Source organism: Phycodurus eques, chromosome 13 (genome assembly GCF_024500275.1).
Source record: "Phycodurus eques isolate BA_2022a chromosome 13, UOR_Pequ_1.1, whole genome shotgun sequence".
Classification (NCBI taxonomy): Eukaryota; Metazoa; Chordata; class Actinopteri; order Syngnathiformes; family Syngnathidae; genus Phycodurus; species Phycodurus eques.
Genome location: NC_084537.1, coordinates 13,418,282 through 13,434,995, shown reverse-complemented (window position 1 = coordinate 13,434,995; position 16,714 = coordinate 13,418,282). Strand labels below are relative to the sequence as shown.

General features: G+C 40.6%; 1 protein-coding gene across 1 annotated transcript; it reads left to right on the top strand.

The window, feature by feature from the left end:
* Nucleotides 1-5,373: 5,373 nt before the first annotated feature.
* Nucleotides 5,374-15,032, top strand: LOC133411661 (phospholipid hydroperoxide glutathione peroxidase-like). The gene is made up of 7 exons (XM_061694276.1): nucleotides 5,374-5,463; nucleotides 7,012-7,106; nucleotides 10,674-10,818; nucleotides 11,319-11,470; nucleotides 14,095-14,119; nucleotides 14,224-14,283; nucleotides 14,384-15,032. The coding sequence occupies exons 1-7, from the start codon at nucleotides 5,395-5,397 to the stop codon at nucleotides 14,414-14,416; spliced, it is 579 nt and encodes a 192-aa protein (XP_061550260.1). The 5' UTR covers nucleotides 5,374-5,394; the 3' UTR covers nucleotides 14,417-15,032.
* Nucleotides 15,033-16,714: the final 1,682 nt, after the last annotated feature.

Below are 16,714 nucleotides of genomic sequence, written 5' to 3'. Positions count from 1 at the left end.
GACCCGACTTCTATTAAAAAAAATAATAATAAAAATAAAAAGGCAGTTCGTCTTTCTAGATACGTAATTAATATCAGAAAATCAAAGACAACCGTAGCTTCATTTATCAAACGACTACCACTACCACATCAGTTACTCTGGTCAGTCGGAGATTTAAATTATTTTTTTTACATATAAATTACTCAAGCATGTATATATTTCTAATGATGTTTTTTAGGTGACCCAGTCATTTGCCCACTACTGATCACCTGTTCCCTCCCAGCAAGATGCTTCACAGTGGCACAGCACAAATGGTTAATGAGCTGTGTCTACTTTCATCCAGCATTTTCAATTATGGCCCAAGAATTGAGTTCATTTGGCATCTGACGAAAGGGATGCCCTTTTTGCTCTCTTTATGGCAATGCACTAATGCATTATTTTAATTGCTTTTGTGTTACAACAATCGGACCATTGTTCACTCAATCAAGCTTTGCAACCAATTAATTATTGAACTATAAGATGTGCCTTTGAACCTGTCCTGTCCTGGACTAACCCACTTTTTGTGTTAATGGACATTCGAGCTGCTAAGGAAATGATATCTCCCTTTTCAGAAAAACCTGTATCCATAGGAAGATGTCTATATTTCACTGGTACGGACTGAAAATGAACTGTGTGTTTTTTAACATAACAACATCCATGTGATATAGTAAATGTAATAGATAACAGTGATGCCTGTAAAGATGGCGTAAATGTGCATGTGTTGATTGATTGATTTATTGATTGAGATTTTGGGATTGACAAGGAAAAAGCGGACGGCCACAAAGAAAAGGAAACAAGCAGGAACAAGGAGAGAGATCGATTTCACCCATACCTTAATTGCACTGATGCATTTTGGCGCCAGAGACTCTCCATATATATATATATATATATATATATATATATATATATATATATACACACACACATATATAGCCGGCACGGGGTACGACTGGTTAGCACATCTGCCTCACAGTTCTGGTGACCGGTGTTCAAATCCCAGCCCCGCCTGTGTGGAGTTTGCTTGTTCTCCCCGTGCCTGGGTGGGTTTTCGCCGGGCACTCCGGTTTCCTCCCACATCCCAAAAACATGCGTGGTAGGTTGATTAAGACTCTAAATTACCCCTAGGTGTGAATGGTTGTTTGCTTCTATGTGCCCTGCGATTGGCTGGCGACCGGTTCACGGTGTACCCCGCCTCCTGCACGAAGATAGCTAGGATAGGCTCCAGCAGCCCTCGATCCTAGGAGGATAAGCGGTAAAGATAATGGATGGATATATATATGTATAAACACACACACAGTATATATACCGAGTGTCTCCATACCGCATGTGACAGATTGTTTGTTAGCACAATGACTAGTGATTTGACTTTGGGGCTAATTCAACGGATTGTAAATTAGATACATTGATGTTGAAGATCTGAACATGACACGCCAGCCATGTCTCACGGCGGTTTGAAGGAAGGTGGAGGATAAGGCGCAGTCAGGGGAAACAGACTGCAGAATCTGTTGCCTTGCCAACCGAGCCCCTCAGAGTGCGAGGGTTAAATGTAAACGATTCTCTGCCACTGCGAAAATAGGGTGCCATCTGTTTTCGTGTCACTTTCTTTGTTACAAATTCTCAAACATACAAAGAACGCACGTGTACGTGTTTTCATTTGAACCTCTCCATAGGAAGTCAATTTTATTTTTAATATGAAAGTAATGTGTGGGTTTAGCAATTCTGAAAATGGGGGGGGGGGGGGGGGGAGTTTTTTAACTCAAAGGACCAGCTTGGAGGATTTTACCTTTAAATGAAGTGCTTAGGAGAAGGTGGTACAGTGGCCGACAAGTTAGCACATCTGCCTCACAGTTCTGAGAATTGGGGTTAAAATCCCAGCCCTGCCTGTGTGGAGTTTGCATGTTCTCCCTGGTTTTTTCCTGTTGTTCAGGGTGTACCCCACCTCTCACCTGAAGATAGCTGGCATAGGCTCCAGCATGCCCATGATCCTAGTGAAGATAAGTGATACAGAAAATGGGTGGATGGATGTTTAGGAGAAACTGATAAAGTTCTGTGGTCAGTTTGAAAATACATTTTCTGACTGTTAATCTCCAGCGGAACCAACAGGGATATGCAAAGGCAAGGAAACAGCGAAGTTGTTGCTTAGGAACAGTAAGAAATTACTCAAACTTTTTTTCTAAAGCATCTGATCAAATCTCCTGGTGTGTGTGTGTGTGTGTGTGTGTGTATGTGTGTATGTGTGTGTGTGCGTTTGTGTTGTGGAGGGTGGGGTTGGCAGAGTCAAGTTTAGCAGAGGTGGTTTCTAGGCAACTGTTTTGTTTTTAGATTGATACAAAGTATTTATTCTCATTATTTTCTCTTCTTTGAGGGATTGTTAACTTGCTCTGTGTGTATGAAGCAAAAGGAAAGGACTCTTTTCCATAACTAATGTGCTGCTATTTTTTCCAGTGACGTTGATCAGTGGCAGTGTTTTATGTATTTATAATAAACCACATTTATTTGTTTGGGAAATTAACAGGGGTTGGCGTCGCCTTACTCTAACCCGATAGACAAGTCTTAATATTTGTCTGTAGCCTATGACTTTTTAATTCGATTCATCCATCCATCCATCCATCAATTTTCCGAGCCGCTTCTCCTCACTAGGGTTGCGGGCGTGCTGGAGCCTATCCCAGCTATCATTGGGCAGGATGCGGGGTACACCCTAAACTGGTTGCCAGCCAATCGCAGGGCACATACAAACAAACAACCATTCGCACTCACAGTCACACCTACAGGCAATTTAGAGTCTCCAATTGATGCATGTTTTGGGGATGTGGGAGGAAACCGGAGTGCCCGGAGAAAACCCACGCAGGCACGGGGTGAACATGCAAACTCCACACAGGCGGGGCCGGGGATTGAACCCGGGTCCTAAGAACTGTGAGGCTGACGCTCGAACCAGTCGGCCACCGTGCCGCCTAATTCGACTCAATAATTTTATTTAATTCTTAGTTTGTTTTAACAACAGTGGTGTCTTGAGGTACAAGTTTCATTCGTTCCGTGACCATGCTCGTAACTCATAACACTCATATCTCAAATCATCTTTTCCCATTGAAATAAATGGAAATGCCTTTAATATGTTCCACAATACCAAAAAAAAAAAAAAAGACTGTAATGTGTTTTTTCAATAGGAAAGGTAGCAATCTGTACTAATGTATTTTATAAAAAGACATGCAGTAATGACAAATATATAATTAATGTAAAAAATTAAACAATTTTGGTCTCTCTTTTTTTTTTGCTTCCATTCAGTGGACATTGTGCTGCTCACCCTTATTTATTTTTTTATGCTGTTTCTCCACTTTAATGTTAAGGATCATCAAACAAATATAAATATCAGAGAACGTTAATCCAAGTAAAGATGAAATGCAGTTTTTAAATGGTGAATTTAGGTATTAAGGGGAAAAAAAACTATGCTAACTGGCCTTGTGTGAAAGTGTAATTTCCCCCCCCCGCCCCCACCCCTGCCCTCACACACACAAACACTGTGTTTAGAGACGGCGCAATGAAGCCTTTAAAGAAAAGAACACCCTGCCACAGTCAAGCATGGTGGAGAATCCATATTGCTGTGGGGCTGCCTTGCTTCATCTGGTACTGGAGGCCTTGGCTGTATCACAGGTGTCATGAAATAAGAAAATTATCAAGAGATTTTAGAGCAAAATGTCTTATCCAGTATAAGAAAACTTAGTTTGAGGTGAAGATCATGGGTCCTCCATTTAGACAAGACCCAAAGCACACATCCCAAAGCACACAGGAATGGTTGAAAAGGAAAAAAATTGACTGTTTTAAAATGGCCAGATAGGCTCCAGCACGCCCGCGACCCTAGTGAGGAGAAGCGGCTCAGAAAATGGATGGATGGATGGATGGATGGATAAATAAAATGGCCAGCAAAGGGTCCTGATCTCAATCCAACTGAAAATCTTTGGGGGGAGGTGAAATCTACCATTGGGGAAAAGAACCCTGCAAATGTTCAAGAGCTTGAACAAATGGCAAAGGAAGTGTGGGAGAAAATACTACCTGAGAAGTGCAAAAAACAGACACAACAAGAAAACGTTTGGAGGCTGTCATCGCAGCCAAAGGGTATGAAACCAAATATTAAGGAGGGGTGCCAATATTGCTGCACATGCTCCTTTGTGTCTTTTTTAAAATTTGATTTACAGGTTATGCCAAAAATGAAGAGGTGTCAATAATGGTGAGCACGACTCTGCATGTACAGTGCCAGTAATAGCCAACTACTGTACAAAAGTGCACACACAGAGAGAAAGACATAGACACACACATACGTCGATTGAACTGATGCCTATTACAGTAACCCTTTCATTTCATTTTGAGTCCTAATTGGCTATATGAAAGGTATTTAATTCGGGGCTTTGGAGTGAATGTTTCAGATGAAAAAGCCCTGTTTTATCATACCCTAATTAAAGGTCTCCACCATGGAAGGCATGATCCTCCACATCATCCAGTGCCAATGCTCATGCATGTGTGTTTCCAAGGAAGACATCCCACTGCTACAACTACAGGGGATGCTCATTTGCAGCATGCCTTCTCTTTTTTTTGATCCCAGGAAGTCATTTACCCTTGTGTTCCACATAGTGCTCCACGTAATGTCAACCTGTTCAACCATTTAAAGCAGCCATGGTGGAGGTCCTGTGACATTTTAATTCAATAAGGACCAGCCTTATTCAACTTGACATAAGATCCACTGACCTACAGCAGGAGCACACATCTTTAACTACAGAGCATTCAGTTAAAAAAAGGAAAGTCGTGTTTTCATAGATATTTTAACTGTGGCTCTAACTGAGTCGTCAAGTCTATTTCAATATTCTGTCCTAGAATAAGGTTTGGAAAAGTAGTTGTTGACACCAATAATCACAAATAATTTTCAATTCCATGATTGTGAACAGAGGCAAGCAGCAAATTTGACACACATTATTAATGTAATTATTATTCATATTAAAAAAAACAGTTAGAACATGAACCATAACCATTAGATTGCGACAATTATAGGTAAGCGCATTGAGATAAAGCGATTACACTATGTATGTATGTATGTTTGTACAGTATGTAGGACAAACCAGTAATCTTTCTTACAGTTAGACTGCGCCATCTCTTGGACAAAAGTCAGAACTATGGTGTTCGTGTTCATTACTTTATATTTATTTTTGTACATTTCCGTATAAACAAATTTAAAAAAAAAAATGTTTCTTTTTAAACGGCCGTTGGCGACGGTACCGCATTTGTATATCTCGTTATTCCTAGTCAAAATATCATGACTCGCACATGCGCAGTACTGAGTCGTGGGTGGGGCAAACAAATGACGTAACAACGGTCGCTGGTGTCATCAGCATGTGGTTGCTGCGAACGTCTTCCGTGTTATTAGGAGTGTTAGGGAGCAGAGGAGTGACCCGGACCATGGTAAATGAATTCATCCTACTGGAATCGATGAGTCTAAATGTGCACGTTTGAAGATATTGAAACGATTTATTCAGCCAACGTCGGCAACGTGCTTACAACGACTTGTCAACTTTGCTAGTTCTAAAACGCGGTGCAACTAAGAAATAGCTCCGACGTCGGTCTAATTTTGTAATCTGTGTTTGCGGTTTTGTATCGATCGCAAATAATGTCCTAGTTACGCCTCCAATGTGGTAGATTTATGTTAGCGTTCTGCTGTTTACTCAAGCAAAACCAGCTCTAATCTCCCGTGTTTGTGTTATGTTGAGGTCAGGATTTATGTTGCTTGCTTGTTATGCTAAATTATGGCGTTGCAGCAAGACTGTTTCCGAACATTTACTGGGCAAAGGCACATATTGTAAACGGAAAAATATATATCACGGCACACCACCGAACAAAAATGTCACAAAAGGTGTAGATTAAACGGTAATTATGTACCTTATGCCATTAAGTGGAAAAGTATTTGACTGTGGATACGGTACTACCATAGATTAAAAATTATTTAACCTTTATTTACCCAGGTAAAGCAATTGAAAACAGATACACATTTGCGATGCCAATCTGGCTAAATTGATCAATTGATGAACAATGATGCCACCAAACAAAGATATAATATAGTAAAATAATTATGATTTTTTTTCACAATTTACATACTTGTTTAATTTTACACAAACCTGACTTGGAGCAATTGTAGCGACAAGGAGCTCTTTAAAAAAAAATAAATAAATAAATAAAAATCTTTTTTCGTGATGACAAAGCAAATTTCGGACTATTCATCCATCCATTTTCTGAGCCGCTTATCCTCACAAGGGTCTCGGGAGTGCTGGAGCCTATCCCGGCTATCATCGGGCAGGAGGTGAGGTACACCCTAAACTGGTTGCCAGCCAATCGCAGGGCACATATAAAAGAACAACCATTCGCACTCGCATTCACACCTAAGGGCAATTTAGAGTCTTCAATTAACCTACCATGCATGTTTTTGGGATGTGGGAGGAAACCGGAGTGCCCGGAGAAAACCCACGCAGGCACGGGCAGAACATGCCAACTCCACACAGGCGGGGCCGGGGATTGAACCCCGGTCCTCAGAAATGTGAGGCAGACGCTCTAACCAGTCGCCCACCGTGAAGTTTCGGACTAATTAAGTGAAATTGGATCATTTCTTGCGGCATATTAAGAGACAATGGGATTAGTACACTTCCTAGCATTTTCTTCATTATGTATTTATTTATTTTTGTCAAGTGTAAATAGAAATATCAGTTTGCCATGAGATTTGCATTATATACGGTGCATCTAGGTGAAATGCTTTAATGTGAGAATCTACTGTAGATGTTCTTATGAAGCATAACATTTTGGAGAAATGAGTCAGTATGTGACATGAGTGGACTAAAGGTTGTTTGGGGAATAAGAGAAGTGATTATTGAGCAGGCGTTCCCCCTTGTTAATTAAAACTTTGTCTATTTCTTTATTGCACAACTTGAACTTTAGCCATTATGGTTTGTCACCTCCATACAGTGTGCACAGGTGAGTGACTGGCAAAGTGCCAAGTCCATCTATGAGTTCTCTGCCAAGGATATTGATGGCAATGAGGTGTCTCTGGAAAAATACAGGTGAGATGTCATTGTGTGTGATGTTATGTCTGAAACAGGCTTACAAATCAGTGGTTTACAATTACTCAGAAGACAATCTCAAGCCCGGGTAATAAAAATAGGTGTGTTGTGTCGGGAAGTTCATCCAGCATAAAAACAGCCGAACCAACGGCACAAGCCAAAGAGTCATTTAGGCATATCTGCACAATCTAATGAGATCCAAACAAGCATTTTATTAAAAAAAAAAAAAAAAAAAAGCTATTTTCTAAAAGATAATGCTGTCAGAGAGGTATTAATTTAACAAGATTGCTTATCTTCTTTTCCTTTCGGCTTGCCCCTTTAGGGGTCACCACAGCGTGTCATCCTTTTCCCTGTAAGCCTATCTCCTGCATCCTCCTCTCGAACACCAACTGCTCTCATGTCTTCCCTCACGACATCCATCAACCTTCTCTTTGGTCTTCCTCTAGCTCTCTTGCTTGGCAGCTCCATCCTCATCATCCTTCTACCAAAATACTCAGTATTTCTCCTCTGGACGTGTCCAAACCATCGAAGTCTGCTCTCTCTAACTTTGTCTCCAAAACATCGAACCTTGGCTGTCCCTTTGATGAGCTCATTTCTAATTTTATCCAACCTGGTCAGTCCGAGAGCGAACCTCAACATCTTCATTTACGCCACCTGCAGCTCTGCTTCATGTTGTCTCTTCAGTGCCACTGTCTCTAATCCGTACATCATGGCTGGCCTCACCACTGTCTTATAAACGTTGCCCTTCATCCTAGCAGAAACTCTTCTGTCACATGACACACCTGACACCTTCCACCACTCGTTCCAACCTGCTTGGACCCGTTTCTTCACTTCCTGACCACACTCACCATTGCTCTGGACTGTTGACCCCAAGTATTTAAAGTCCTCTACCCTTGCTATCTCTTCTCCCTGTAGCCTCACTCTTCCCCCACCACCCCTCTCATTCATGCACATATATTCGGTCTTACTTTGGCTTATCTTCATTCCTATGCTTTCCAGTGCATGCCTCCACCTTTCTAACTGTTCCTCCACCTGCTCCCTGCTTTCCCTGCAGATCACAAATGTCATCTGCAAACATCATGGTCCACGGGGATTCCAGTCTAACCTCATCTGTCAGCCTATCCATCACCACTGCAAACAGGAAGGGGTTCAGGGCTGATCCCTGATGCAGTCCCACCTCCACCTTAAATTCGTCTGTCACACCTACAGCACACCTCATCACTGTTCTGCTGCCCTCGTACATGTCCTGTATTATTCTAACATACTTCTCTGCCACTCCAAACTTCCGCATGCAGTACCACAGCTCCTCTCTGGGAACATAGGCTTTCTCTAGATCTACAAAGACACAATGTAGCTCCTTCTGACCTTCTCTGTACTGTTCCATCAACATCCTCAAGGCAAATAATGCATCTGTGGTACTTTTTCTAGGCATGAAACCATACTGTTGCTCGCAAATACTCACTTCTGTCCTGAGTCTAGCCTCCACTACTATTTCCCATAACTTCATTGTGTGGCTCATCAACTTTATTCCTCTATAGTGTCCACAGCTCTGCACATCACCCTTGTTCTTAAAAATGGGCACCAGCACACTTTTCCTCCATTCCTCTAGCATCTTCTCACGCGCTAGAATTCTATTGAACAAGCTGGTCAAAAACTCCACAGCCACCTCTCCTAGATGCTTCCATACCTCCACAGGAATGTCATCAGGACCAACTGCCTTTCCATTTTTAATCCTCTTTAATGCCTTTCTCACTTCCCCCTTACTAATCATTGCCACTTCCTGGTCCACCACACTTGCCTCTTCTACTCTCGCTTCTCTCTAATTTTCCACATTTATCAACTCCTCGAAGTATTCTTTCCATCTATCTAGCACACTACTGGCACCAGTCAACATATTTCCATCTCTATCCTTAATCACCCTAACCTGTTGCACATCCTTCCATCTCTATCCCTCTGTCTGGCCAACCTGCACAGATCCTTTTCTCCTTCTTTAGTGTCCAACCTGGCATACATGTCATCAAATGCCTCTTGTTTGGCCTTTGCCACCTCTAACTTTGCTCATTGTCGCATCTCAATGTATTCCTTTCGCCTCTCCTCGGTCCTCTCAGTGTCCCACTTCTTCTTAGCTAACCTTTTTCCTTGTATGATTTCCTGTACTGTGAGGTTCCACCACCAACTCTCCTTCTCTCCTTTCCTGCCAGAAGATACACCAAGTACTCTCCTGCCTGCATCTCTGATCACCTTGGCTGCAGTGGTCCAGTCTTCTGGATGCTCCTCCTGTCCACCGAGAGCCTGTCTCACTTCTTCCCGAAAAGCTGCACAACACTCGTCCTTTCTCAGCTTCCACCACATGGTTCTCTGCTCTGCCTTCGTCTTCCTAATCTTCCTCCCCACCACCAGAGTCATTTTACACACCACCATCCTATGCTGTCTAACCACACTCTCCCCTACCACTACCTTACAGTCAGTAATCTCCTTCAGATTACATCGTCTTCAGAAGATGTAATCCACCTGCATGCTTCTACCTCCGCTCTTGTAGGTCACCCTATGCTCCTGCTTCTTCTAGAAAAAAAGTGTTCACTACAGCCATTTGCATCCTTTTTGCAAAGTCTACCACCATCTGTCCCTCCAAGTTCCTTTCCTGGATGCCGTACTTACCCATCTTACTTACCCATCCGTACTTACCCAATTTCTCTTTCACCTCTAGGTCACATCCTTCCTGTGGGACATAGCCACTGATCACATTATACATAACACCCTCAATTTCAAGTTTCAGCCTCATCACTCGATCTGATACTCTTTTCACCTCCAAGACATTCTTAGCCAACTCGTCTTTTAAAATAACCCCGACTCCATTTCTCTTCCCATCTACACCATGATAAAATAATTTAAACCCTGCCCCTAAACTTCGAGCCCTACTGCCTTTCCACCTGGTCTCCCGGATACACAATATATCAACCTTTCTCCTAATCATCATGTCAACCAACTCCTGAGATTTCATCGTCCCAACATTCAAAGTCCCCACATTCAGTTCAAGGCTCTGTGCTTTCCTCTTCTCTTTCTGCCGAAGAACCCGCTTTCCACCTCTTCTTCGACTTCGACCCACAGTAGCTGAATTTCCACCGGAGCCCTGCAGGTTGACGGCACCGGTGGCAGACCTTGTTAACCCGGGCCACAACCGATCCGATATGGAATTATTTTGGATGAACGCTCATATTTGTTTGGCAAAGTTTTAAGCCGGATGCCCCTTCCTGACGCAACCCTCTGGTTATCCGGGCTTGGGACCCCCATTTATCCGGGCTTGGGACAGTTTGCACAGTTTGCACTTGTGTCCCCCACAGGGCTGCATTAATTTAACAGAGTGCTTATAACTTTGTAATTTGCAATAGCGTTGCTCTGTACTGTATCATACTAAGAGCTGTTTTTAATATTTTGAGTCTCTCCTCGCAACGTGAGTTAGCCAAATACACCGCTCAGTATGAGCATTTGTAATTGTAAACCCATGAAATAAGTATATATTTAAAAGATTGGCTTGCTGACCTCTTCATCTCTGTGTTTCTGCAACAGAGGTCATGTGTGCGTCATCGTAAACGTGGCCTCCAAATGAGGAAAGACCAGAGTAAACTATACTCAGCTTGCGGAAATGCACGCTTCCCTGGCTGAGAAGGGTTTACGCATCCTTGGATTCCCATGTAACCAATTTGGAGGACAGGTAATTTAGTCCAGTATTGGTTTGCTGTGTTTCATAATGCTGCCTGTTGTAGTACATCTTCACAATAAGTCCCCTCTTCATTTATGCACCAACCACTGCACTAGGATGCACAGATATGGTATCGGTGGCGATACTGTTTATACAGTACTCTGTATTCATAAAAATGCTCCACTACTATGTACTGATACCTTACGGCACAGGTGTCAAACTCAAGGCCCACTAAGGCAAATCAAGTGTGTCTACTTCATGTTTCTTGCCAAATGGATTTGTTCTTTTCATTTTTGCATCAAATTGGTTTCCGTGCATCCCTACAATATGAGATAATTGTTTGCCAAGAAGACAATCATTGACAAATTTTTAATGAACGTTATAATTCTGAAGGGCTACGAATTTATTTACGAATGTTATACTGTACATTTATCTTGACATGAGGCAGTATTTGGCAAATCACAGGTCACAACTTGTAATAAATTCTATGTTTATTCCGGGTGATGATCCAGGAGCCTGGGACCGAGGCGGAAATTAAAGAGTTTGCCAAAGGGTTCAATGCAAACTTTGACCTCTTTAGTAAAATTGATGTGAATGGAGACAACGCTCACCCTCTTTGGAAGTGGATGAAAGCACAGCCAAAGGGAAAGGGAACCTTTGGAAAGTAAGTTTTACAGTAAATAATAATAAAATTCCTGCTATATTTGCAAAGCAGGCCATAACCATAAAAAAAAAAAAAAAAAAAGAATTCTGAACAACCAACCAGTAATTCAGAGCTGCCAAATGCTACGGAACGTCCGGAAGTCACTGAACGTTGACTCGTTACGGCCGTAACACTGATTGTTCCGGATATTTGGGGGTGGGGGAAAATCCAGCAATCCACGTCCACATTGAACAATTGCTTGGTGCGTGCTATTTTATTACGCCCCCACCATAGGGTTGGGCGACATCTATCACCTTCCATATAATCGTAAATGTTGCTTTAACAATGTGAAATTTGACATTATCGATAATTCATACTGTCTCGAAAATTAAAAAAACGGAACAGGTGCATGGACGGACGGCATAGAAGGAAGAGAGAGAGGAGGAAGCGCATGGAAGTCCTCATTCGCCGAATCAGCGGACAACATGATTCAGTGACAAGCAAAACATACTTTCACTCTCAAACTAGTTGACCGAGTCTGAGCAACCTTCTCAGGCATTTAGCAGTTTACAAGTGGGTGAATGGCTGCTATGGAGCAGTTTACAAGTGGGTGAATGGCTGCTATGGACCTCAATGGAACGTATATATAGTTTTTTGTTGACCAACAGAAAAATAACACCGGCCCCTCGATGTACGTGTTGGCTTCCCAAATGCGGCCAGTTTAAAAGTGAAACGAAGATTAATGGAGAATGGACAGTTCTGTTTTGATCATGTATTCACGAGAGGATTTTTCATTTTGAGTAACATTTACAAAGAAATCTGCGCTCTCAAAGTCATCCTGGCTGCTGGAGAGGCTAATGGAGAAGCTAGTTAGCACAGCCCTGCGGCAGCACCGTGAGTAATTATCTCACTATCCTGTCACCGATCACCCACTACTTTACTTAGTTAAGCGCGATTACCAATACCAGCTGCTAAACTTGTCACCAGGATTAAAAAGACTTCGCGGTCATGACGTCACATATCGTCATAGGGAATTAGTAACCGTATCGGAATACATTTCTAAAGTAACCCTCCCAGCCCTGAGTATTAGGAATATGTAAAACTTTGAGGTTGATTCCACAAGCATGACTACCGTAAAGAAAAGATAAGTACATCTGCACAACACACACAGAAAACCCTTGTCATTTAGCAAACACACACCATATGACAAAACAAGTAAACGTTGGAAAGACATAAAGAACGCCATCAACTACATGTGACCTTTTTCAACATCATATTAGAACAGTCATTTTTTTTTTTTTCTTCGTTTATTTTTTAAAGTGCTTTAAACATATACAAAACATTGCACCAGAATATTGTATGGCAATATTTAACAATTAATTACTTCAAGTTCGGTCCAGGGAGTATACAGGAGAATATGCCAAATCAGGCATAGTATTTTAGTTAAGCTTTTGTTAAACAAAAACATTTAAACAAATGTCCAAAAAAAAGAAGATGACAGCAAACTGTAACCCTAATTAAATATTTTAAACCAAATAGACTAGTTTGTCAACTATAGCACACACTGGCTTACAAATTTGGCTAGAACACTGCAGAAAGAAATATACTTGATGGCGTTCTTTTGGCTTGCCAATGTTTACTTGTTATTGCCATGTGGTATGTATTTGCTAAATGACTGAGAGGGTTTTCTGAGTGTGTTTTGCAGATTTTCTCATCTTTTCTTTAGCGGACATCGTGGATGGATGGCTAGATGGATACTTCAGTCAAACCTTTAGGTAAATTAGGTTCAGTAGCTTCATAACAAAGTTTTAAAACCTTTCCAAATGACTAGGTATTTCTTATGAAGAGTAAAATGGGAAAGAAAGATCAAGCTTTACACTCACGGGCACAAGCACACAGACTCATAATTTTGAAACGGTGGTATGTGATGTCATGACCGCGGAATCTTTTCTACAATCAACAAACTATAGGCTATGTGTGTTCCATTGAGGTCCATTGTTTCAATTCACCCACTTGTTAAAATGCTAAAGTCCTGAAAAGGTTGCTCAGCCCACTAGTTTGAAAGCGAGTTTATTTTGCTTCCCACTAAGTCACGTGATTGAATCATGTCCGCTGATTTGGCAAATGAAGACTTTATGCACTTTCTCCTTTCTATCTTCCTCCTATGCCGTCCATGCACCCGTTTGGTTGTTTTCTTTTAGAGACAGTATGAATACTCGATAATGTCAAATCACACATTGTTAAAGCAACATTCACGATTATATCGAAGGCGATATATATTGCCCACCCCTAATCCCACGAGTATTGTTACAATTTAACCACTGCTGACTTGAATTGGTTGAAACCGAGAATGAAAACATCTCGACACTTTGTGTAATATCCATCCTGTTGCTTCATCCTCCTTTCTGTTCATTGTTTTGGCTTCGGTTTCAGAAAATGCTGTCATCATTTAACAAAATCTATAGGGGTTGCAATCGTGAAGTGGTCTTTATAAATACATGAAAAAAAAGTTGTCGTCTTCTACCTTGAAAGTCCTGATACTAACATGTCTGCCATGCAGACAAGTCAAAACTATTAATATGTAATCTTGTCATGGCATTGCTGGAAATAAGAATTCAAAACTGTTTTTTTCTCTGTCCCCACAGTAATATAAAATGGAACTTCACAAAGGTAATAGTTTGCTTTTATTGTTTGGAACTTTTTATATATATTGTAATATTTCTTACAATGTGACCAGTTTTTTTTTATTTTTTAAAATATAAATTCTTTGACAGTTTCTTATAAACAAAGAGGGACAAGTGGTGAAGCGGTACGGTCCAACAGATGATCCCAGTGTAAGTTTCACTGTTTAGGTGGTGGATTTATCAGCTTCAATTGTTCCGTTCACATAAAAAATAAAAATAAACATGCTAAATGTTATTTTGTTTTTTGTAGGTGGTGGAGAAGGATCTGCCTGCATACCTGTAATACAACCATCTCCTATGTGTATGGTCACGTGGATCTTCCATATGGACTTGGAGGTTATTGGTGTGTGTGTGTGTCTGGACCAATGATGTCCTGTCTGTGAACCCGATCATTGGGACAGACAGGTCTGATGACTTGGCGTGCAGCTTCCCTCCAGACATCCCACAACACAAACCTATAAGACCATATGAGTAGAGATTCCTTTGTGATCTAGCATGAGAAAAGCTTTACAAATGACAAGAGCTTATCCATTCCTTCTATATAATCATTGACTTGTTGTTTTGGGTTTTGTGTACATGCATTATGCCAGCTGCCTGTAGAGGCATAAGATGCCATGCTCCACTGACGTCTCCAAATTTGTGATAATAGCTGGACTGGACTCGATGAAGTCTATTAGCAATTCATCTATTTTCTATCCGGCTTATCCTCATTAGGGCTGTGTTCCAAATTTTGAAATTAATGACTTTGCTTTGCATTTTACATGCTAGTGAGAATCATGGTCTCTTGGCCATTACGATTTACGTTTATCTGCACTTATCAGGTAAAAACAATAATGCTCATCTGCTGTAATTGTCACGTCTGTTATATTGCTGAGAATTAAATGTCAACAGAGTGTGAATTCCTTTGTCATTTTTGCTGCAGTTATTGCAACATTCAGTAGAATTTCAAAAATATAAATTATGCAACTACAGTGGAACCTCGATTCAACGGACTTCGGATTTAATGGACAGAAAATAAAATAGTGTCCAGTTGGAACTTAAAATCACCCCTCCGATGCACCAGCAAGGTAAGTTTGGATAGACTTCAAAACTTTTCAAACATTTTGAAGCTTTTTTTTTTATAGGTAGTTAGAATAATTTTGTACTATATTGGGTGTTTTTAGGCCATGAAAAAAGTGTGAAGCAATACATTTTAAGTGTATTGGTGTTTTCAGGCCACTAAAAAAGGTGCTTCAATTTGAGGGACAATTAGATTTAACGAACTACTCTTCCACTCCTATTAGTCTTAAATCGGGGTTCCACTGGAATACAAATCGGTGATCTATAACAATTTGTTGATACTTTTTTAGCCGTGTTCTGGCAATAAGGTAGAGATGAAAGTGGTAGTCAACGTGTGTTTAAATTTTAGATTATTAAATTATGCATTTCTTAAATTTCTGTTTTGAATTTGACCACATATGACATGTTACAGAGGTCTGCAGTTGGGAGTCTGTAGGAAAATAACATTTGAAAACCAGCACATTAACTACCATTATGACAATAGTACTTTAATACTAAAGATGACAGGGAAATGCTTTTGGCTTTTGAATATTGAAATGTCAGGTTCCATTCTGATGTCAAGTACAAATGATTCTAAAATTCTTTGTGTAGTTATTTGCCTTAACAATTTCTTCCCCAGCTGACTTTAGGCACGAGGAATGGTACAATGGACTGATCGCCAATCACTGGGCACATATAGAAAAACAACCATTCACACTCACACCTATGAACAATCTAGATTGTTCAATTAATCAAAAAAGCATGTTTCTGGAATGTGGAAGGAAGCTGGAAAAGATGCACACTAGGAGGACCTGAGCTGAGTTTTTAACCCATGAACTTTTCGTGTGAGGCAGGCTACTCCTCTGCCTGCCTCATAGTCACATAATATACATAATCACCTACAGTAAATGCATGTTTAATGAACTACAGTATTTGTGACTAACTCAAAACTAAGCATGATCTTTATATCAGTGATACACTGCTTGTGTTGGAGATTCAAGCAGTAATTCCAAACCAGTGTGCCTTGAGAGACTACCAGGTGTGCTGTGGGAAATTTTCCAGTTTCACTTAATTTTTCTGAAAATGTCCTATTTAATACAAATAATGTCTTTATTCATATATCTATGCCAGTGGAATACAGTGCCAGGCAGAGCAATTTAATTGTCTTCAACCAGATTGCAGAAGATACATTTAATCTGTGTATTCACCTGCCATTTATACAACAGAGTAGCTCACATTTTGCAGTAAATTGAGACAACATTGCCATTATTTCAGTTTATTGTTAGACTAATAGCATAATTGCTGAGGCCATTTTTAACTTACTGTCAAAATAATGTTTAATTAGTGTTTCAGGTTCTGAAAACATTAAAAAAAAACCATAAATTATGCTATTATTTTAGGCTTATGACATACTGTACTTTTAGTAAGATTTTTGTTTGGTGGTGTATCATGAGCAGAGGTGGCAAAAGTACTGCACTCTACTGAAGTAGAATACAGATGTTTTGTAAAAACAAAACTAGTAGCAATACAACTGTTTTATTTA